We start from the raw sequence: 8,165 nt of genomic DNA, 5'->3' as shown, positions 1-8,165 counted from the left end.
TCCCAGCCCTACTGGGGACGGTAGAGATGGGTGACGTAACAAAATATATAAAAAAAATAAAGTTTCCCAGGTTCCTTGATAATGCGTTGTTATGGGAATGGGATAACCGTCTCGAAGACAACAATAAAATGAAATATACTGGACAACGAAATCACATAAGAAATAAAGAGGACAAATATCATCGAAAAATTAACAAACTTTTATTTATATAAAAAAATAAATAAAATTCCAGAAAAGAAAAGAAAATTAAATATGTCTAAGTAAATGAAATGATTTAATGATTCAAATTCTACCGAAAGAAAAATATATCAACAGTCAATGTTCACATAAAACGAGAAATCATCTGCACAATTAGATACAGGTTCTAGGGTAAGAGAAAGACGTTGGAGAAATGAAAGTTTTGATTGAAAAACTCACTGAATGTCCTTTGAAATGTGACCTTTCTTTTGTCTCTCTTTTTTTTTTTTTTTTTTTTTTTTATTTCTTTCCTGTAAATTGTTTATATTTGATTACGTGCGCGCAGGTTAATTTTCATATTTTCGTCCTTCGGATTATTTACGTTTCATTACGCGTGCGTGCGTGCGTGTTAATTGTTCCAAGTATTTGTTTCTGAAGCTCATCGAAGCCCTTGATTTATAGTAAAAATTTCACTGCTCCATTGATCCTTCCTTCGCTGGGTTCATTCTTTTATTCAGTCAATATTCTAACTTTGACCGCTGATCAAAACAAGTTTTTACCGTCGCCGCCAACATCAGCTTATGTGGTTGATATTTACCTCCACGATGCTGCTACCACGCTGCCGTCGCCTTTCGCCGGCTTCGCCACCCCGACCTTCGCTGACTTAAGTCTTGTCGCTTTGAAGCGTGAACTTCACTGCCTGTTTACAACTTTTTTCAGTCCCCTCTCTCTCTATATATGGTCTATCTCTCTCTTTCTCTATACAGTTTATCTCTCTATATATACGGTTTAGTTCTCTCCATCTTTTCTCTCCTCTCTTTCTCGTCCATGAGCTTTCTTTTCTCTTTCCTCTTCCACCCTTCGTTCACAGTATCTCTGTCTCTTCCTTCTCCTCTTGCTCGCAGGCCTCCTCCTCCCCTTTTTTCTTGTTTTGTTTACAAAATGTGAACGAGCAGACGAGAATGGATCTTTTTGGTGCCAAAAAATGATACAGTAAATAAAATATACTGAAAATATATCTCCTCTCGGCTAAAAATCAATAAAATAATAAATTATACATTTTAATAAATGTATCACAATATATATATATCATACTAGCGGGCAGTCTGGCGTTTCCCAGTCGTACAATATGCTTAAACATATTTTAATTTATGCAGATGGCATATGTATTATTATAGAAGCAATCATCTATTGGTTATTATATATTATGAGGAATAATTTGCCCAATGGACCAATTCGCAAAAAAATAATAAAAAAAAATAATGATAATGTCATTCATCAAATTCTGTCTGTGTTTGTTTACAATATCATGTCAGCTGATATTTAGGCTTGACAATGAATGCTCTGGAAAAGTCACTTTTGATTAATGTTTACTTTTTAAAGATACAAAAGAAGAAATGATTTGCAGCGATTTTAAATGGTACCTCTTTTTTTATTGCAAATTGAACCTATTAATAAGAAAAAAATAAAAATAAAAAGGTGAGGTATACCCAGGCTTGAACAAGGAATCATTCGATCGGTATTAAGCTATATCTCCAGATTATAATAAATCTGTTTTGTTTTTCTAAGAAGAAATGATTTTGCTAAAATTTTATTATCTCCCTTGGGCAGTGTAACGTAAAATATTCCCCTGTAAAAATTATTCTTTTCAATCTATAAGAGAGAAAAGCTATTTTTAAGATTGGAATTTTTTCGATTTTCAATACTTATCAGATAACTTCTGTACAAAATACACCTAAGAACACTGCCAGATATATAAATTAGCTTTGTGAGAAATTTGCAAAAGATAGGCTCAGCTGTTTCGGAACCTATGAGGAAGGAACTCTCACACACACACACACAAACACACACACAAACACACACACAAAGTGACTTTTATATAATAGTAGAGATAGCGATGAGTTAAACAAAATTAAATTCAACCAATTCTATAAAGTTAATGTGATTGCTGAAGTGAAATTGAAGGATAAATGGTGAACAGTGTTTGAGTGTTTGACGAAATGAATGGGTCCGAAAGCTACTAGTTAAGAGTTAGGTAGACAACACCGACCTCCACACACTTTTGTGCCTACTTTGTTAAAAGTGTATCATTTTTTTTTTTTTTATCAAATAAATAATTCAAACATAGTATGTTTTGACCTCACTCGGAGAAATGCTAGACTAGTATTTTTTTTTTTTTTTTCAATACAGTGCCCTTTTTAAGGGGAAACCGAGTTTCTCCACCACATCCGCTCTTGTGTTCCAACTTTGCTCTCGTGAGCATGCAAATAATAGGAACTCCAGGAGTTGCAGAGAGTATAACAAGAAAGAATCTTGCATTATAAAATAAGTGTAGGTTGTAGGCAAAGTACGCAACAACACAAACAAACCGACTGCATCTTCACAAAAAGCATCTTTCATCTCCTAAAGAATAATGGCTTCGTAACAAGCCAAACCCACTCACTATCTAGCCACAATAGGCCTCCGACAACATGCTAAAAGACTATCTACAGGGCTTTCAAGTATTTGTTCAAAGCTTAGAACTTTTCTTTTATTTTCTGTAAAAGTGTATCATGGTTTCACCCTCTAGTGATGATGTGATTTGCCTTGTTACTGTCCGGTTGTCTATGTCTATTATAACGCCCCCCCCTTCTACATTCTTCCTCTATTCATATTAGTTGCCGACTACTATCGACCCATAGCTCAAGCAACATTCACGCAATTATAATCTGTTCTTTCATTTTCCCCACAACATTGCCATTTGATTAAAAAAAAGAAGTGAAACTATTGTTTTAGAACATATATCCCTCGAGTGCTGGGTTTTTATTAAACATTAGGTTACAAAAATAAAATACTAACAACCACTCCCTCTCCAGAATTAGTTTACAAAGAATATTGCTATATATTATAGGACAGAAATACACGAGCAAGTATAGCACGATAAACATTTGCAATTGATGATAGTGATGATGACGAGGGGGAAAAAGGGGAGGTAATCTGTGATTTTTAAAGGTTGGGCGGAAGTTTAAAAAAGACACTTCCGGAAAGAACAAATTTTACTGTGTGTTGTAGTAGTAAGAACCTACTTCAACGAACGTATCGCATTTTCTGCTGTTTGTTTTTCAGAATTAGAAAAAGACCGCGATCGCAACACATTTATGCGAACTACTATTTAAAGAATTGAGGATGGTCAGTTAAATCTGTATCGGAAAAAGAATATATCTAAATTTAACAAGGATTTACGTTTGGATACCAGAAAACGCCAGCAGTCCAAAAAAAAAAAAAAAAAAAAAAAAGTGACTTAGTAGTAGTCATCATAATACACACATCTATGAGTTACACTATAAAAGGGGACTACGTCTTTGTCTAGAGAGAGAGAGAGAGAGAGAGAGAGCGCAATCGATATATTTATATATATATAGCAACTGGATTTTCACTGAATATACGTTTCTGGGGAAGAAATGCACACATTTTAGACGCGAGCGAATCGGATTGTATTTTGAAAGTCAATTTTATTAACGGACACTACTAACACTTGAATTATCATTATTTTTTTCAATTCAAGTCACACACTCCAGTACGCGTGCGTAATAAATGCGATACATTTATTTATATGTACGTATGTGAATTTAGCACTTTCTAAAAATATTGAACTTTAAAAGACGAGAATCTTAAATTAAACTGACTGATTTTGTTTGTATCGTGTTGCAATAATGCTTGATTGCAAAGTATATGTTGGCGATTTGCCCAGGGATGCTTCGGAGAAAGAAGTTGAGCGATCATTTCGTTACTACGGCCCTTTGAAAAGCGTATGGGTAGCCCGCAACCCGGCCGGGTTCGCGTTTGTTGAATTTGAAGATCCACGCGATGCTGAAGATGCAGTGCGCGCCATGGATGGGAAAACGATGTGCGGTGTTCGAGTCCGGGTGGAGCATTCAACGGGCAAGGTGAGACCAAAACCGTGGTCTCGTGGAGGTCATGGCGGCGGTGGTGGCGGAGGTCACGGCGGTGGTGGCGGCGGCGGCCGAGGCCCGTCTCGTCCACGCCGACCGTTCAATCCTGAAGATCGATGTTACGAGTGTGGTGAGAAGGGCCACTACGCTTACGAGTGTAATCGCTACAACCGGAGACGTAAATCAGGAGGTGGAGGTGGTGGAGGGATGGCTTCTGGAGGTCATGGCGGCGGTATGTCGTCAGGAGGTGGTGGCGGATCGTCCAACCGGTCGCGTGGGGGCGGAGGTGGCCGAAGAAGCTATTCTCGTAGCCGAAGTAGTAGTCGTAGCCGCAGTCGCACCCCTCGGAGCCGTAGTCGCACCCCGCGTAGCCCTCGAAGTCCCAGGAGTAGAAGCCGCACCCCCAGGAGTCGAAGCTTCACCCGTAGCCCTCCATCGAGGTCGTCTCGTTCACCCTTGAGCCGTGGTGGAAGAGACAGCCCCCCAACCAGAAATGGGACTGACGAGTAGTAGCAATAGTAATAACACAAACTTTTTATTTCATGAAAGAAAAAAATTATTTTTAAAAAGTTCAAGACAAAACATTTTAAAATGTTTGAGTTGATATAAAATTAGTTATAAAATGAGGGATTGGTTCATTATTTTACACTTATTGAAAACTGATCCCTGGTTTTTATGTCTCTTGTTTTTGATCTAGCGTTTAAAGTAAGCATTTTTTTTTTTTTTAAGAAACTAATCAGGAAATCAAGTTTGACTTCTTTTAAAACTAGTAAGAATTTTACAATTACAAAAAAAAACAAACATATTTCGACCTTTAAGTTTCTTGTATTTAATCAAACCTCAAATCTTAAGGAAGAAAAATAACATTTTCAAAGTTTTGGGGTAAAAAAGAAAAATGTAAAAAAAAAAAAAAAAATATAGAAAACTCGAATGTTGCTGTATTCACTCTTTATCGTGATGTCCTGTAACTCATCGTGTCACCTTTTCCTGCCAGTTCTAATTATAAAACTAAAAAAAAAAACAACATATTCTAAACGTGTTAATGATGCTAAATCAATACATTTCTTTATCCAATTAACATTATTATTATTATTATTACTACTACTACTGCCATCACCAACACTTGGTCCACTAAAGTCTGTCCATGCAAAAAAAAAAAAAAAAAAAAAAAAATTCATCCCAAATTTTGTGTACTTTTTTATCACCTTTAATGATCTGCTATAAAAAGAAAGATTTCCATTCTGTTCACCATTTCAATGTTAAACACTTCTACAAAGAATGCATAATTTGTGGGAAAAATTATAAAACACGAAAAGAACATAGTATGTCTTACTGTATTTCTCCAAATTACAAATATGGATTGGATTAGTGTCACTGAATAAAGAAATGTGTGTTCGATGCATGCATGTCTTGAAAAAATAAAAATAAAAACAAATCTTGATCAGTGAAGTTTCTAACTTCCAAAACCCAACACAATAAAACTATGATTTATCTTAAATGTGTGTTTTTTTGTTGTTTTCCAACAAAAGAAAAAAAATGTCATCACTTTTTACTACTTTATTTAATCTAAGTTTATTTTCACAAAAATACAATCTCTCTCTCTCTAAACAAATATTTTATCTACTTTGCAATAACTTAAAACCTCAATATTTTGCTCCATTTCTAAAATCATGGCAACTTATAGAAAGAACTTGTTGATCTGCTGATATTTGTATGAAAAAAAAAAAACCAACAAAACAAAATAGTTTCACATTCTTTTAATTTTTTTTTTTTTTTGTGAAAGAGAATAAACATTCATCTTGCTTCCACTCTTTTGCAATTATTATCAGACATAATTTTGAGTTTTTAACCGAAAATAAAGAAAAGGAAAAATGTCAGAATCCACATTTTCCTATGGAAGAAAATAAGAATTGTGTGAGAATTGATTTCAACTTTCTCCATCAACCAACTTCTATCCGCAATTTAAGTTCATTTTAATTCTTCAACAACAAACACCAACAACAGCATCTTTTCTTCATCATCATCAGCAGCAACAACAAATAGTGAACAAAAATTTCAACAAATTACAAAATATCAACAAATACATTGCCAGGATCATATTGTGTATGTATTTCTGATTCATTTTCTTTTATAGTTTGAAGAGAGTGAAAAAAATTATGTGCAAATAAGAAAATTGTTTAAAAAACACTTATCAAATTTATTCAAGGATTATTTTCGATGGGGGAAAAATAATTATAACTGTTCTTATTAATTTAACATTAATTTAATTCTTATCATTTAGATTACATTGCAATATTTTATTTGATATTAACTTTGTACATCCTTGATTTAAATTAACATTAGGACTAATTGTTTCATTTAATTAAATAGTTATGAAATTAATAGTTAAATAAGGATGACATTAACTGTTTCTGAAACTTTAACTAACTTTAACTTTTATAACTCATTCCCCCCCCCCAATTTAATTTCTCAGCTTTCTTATTCTTTTGCTGAATACACACACAAAAAAAGAAAACTCAACAACTGAAACTTCGCTATTATCTTGATATTGTCTTGTATTTCTTGAAAGAATAAAAGAACCATTTGGTTCTGTAGTGCATCTTTAAATTCTTTCCATCTCCTTTTTTAAAAATGTGGAAATATTTCTACATTTTTGTTTTAAATGCTTTTTTTTATTATTTTAAAAGATGTTTAATTCTATTCTGTTCAGGTATTACAAATTTTGGTATATTTTTACTACCTAACCCAGCATAGTATTACCCCCCCCCAACCTCCCATGTTAAGAACAGCTTTCGGAATAAACACCCTCAACCTCGAAAGCCGTTCTTAACATGGGGGAGGTTGGGGGGTGTTTATACTACGCTGGGTTAGGTCGTAAAAATTACCCAAATGTTTACTTTTAATTGAATATTTTAATAATGTCTGTAATGTATGCATTTTTTTATTTTCATTATTTATGACAAGAATGGATTAAGAATAAAATATATTCTTGACGTTGATGCATTTGTGTTACTGTAAATCTATACGTGAACAAGGTTTAAAACACGTGTTCAAATGTTGTTTTTTTAAATTAGTAAAATTTCTAAAGAATTAAAACTTGCATTTTTAGTTGAATTTTAATGGTTAATAATAATTTGGTTAATCTTATTCTAAAAATGCATAAAGGTCGACGCGTCTTTTTATTTGCACATTTTCAGATATGTTTCAACTCGATTTGCAAGAACCATCATCCAATCTCTAATATATTTCAAAATGCAATTTCTCTAAAAAGCAAAATAAATTACTCCTGCTAAATCTTATATGCAAATTAGATATTTAGAATTTTTTAAAGACACTATTTTCTCATTTATTTGGTAGTTGTGGTAATTTTTAATTTAATCTGTTAGATTCGTACACGAGATGAGACTTAATTTGAGACTTTTGCACTCCCGAGTATGTATAATGCAACTGAGTGATAATCTACAAGAAATAAATATCGTTCTTAAAGTTGATTGTAATTATAAATTCATTTTAAACGAATCTAGTTTCAACTTTTTTTAAAAATTGTACGAAATCGTTTAATTTTTCTTGTCCTTTTCAACTTCATAACAAAAGTACTTTAATTAAAATTACTTGTTTATCGCCCTTTTTTAAAACTGTCCTAAAAACTAGTGAACAACGTGCCCCTTTCTCTCTCTTGACAAAGGTTTTTTTTTTTTTAATTTATTATTTAAGGAAGCGAAGTGAATTTCAACCATTTCTAACGGAAAACTATCCATTAATAATATAAAATGTTTATTATTAACAATTTTATGATTAGCTTCAACTTGATTAACAACTAACTTTAAACTCCATTTAGGGAAACTGAATATCTACACTGAAATTATTAATCCTGTCGAAAAATAATTTTTCTTTGCTTGCTAAAATCATGGCCATATATATTATCTAATCATAAGCATTAAATTAGAACTAACTTTATGTAGATTTTTTTACTGTTTTATTCTACGAAAAAGGATTTTTTTTAATAATCAAGGTTTTCTTTGACCTCATTAAACGTGAACTCCATTTTGCTTTGTA

At 32.9% G+C, this 8,165-nt stretch overlaps 1 protein-coding gene across 1 annotated transcript; it reads left to right on the top strand.

Moving 5' to 3' along the window:
* Window positions 1-2,134: 2,134 nt before the first annotated feature.
* LOC145293281 (serine/arginine-rich splicing factor x16-like) lies at window positions 2,135-7,108 on the top strand. Its single transcript, XM_080139883.1, has one exon. It carries the CDS (start codon window positions 3,870-3,872, stop codon window positions 4,617-4,619), a length of 750 nt encoding a protein of 249 aa, XP_079996009.1. The 5' UTR covers window positions 2,135-3,869; the 3' UTR covers window positions 4,620-7,108.
* The last annotated feature ends 1,057 nt before the right edge of the window (window positions 7,109-8,165 follow it).

Source organism: Euprymna scolopes, chromosome 14, assembly GCF_053919585.1.
Source record: "Euprymna scolopes isolate OS-2025 chromosome 14, ASM5391958v1, whole genome shotgun sequence".
Classification (NCBI taxonomy): Eukaryota; Metazoa; Mollusca; class Cephalopoda; order Sepiida; family Sepiolidae; genus Euprymna; species Euprymna scolopes.
This window is presented reverse-complemented; position numbering and strand designations above follow the sequence as displayed.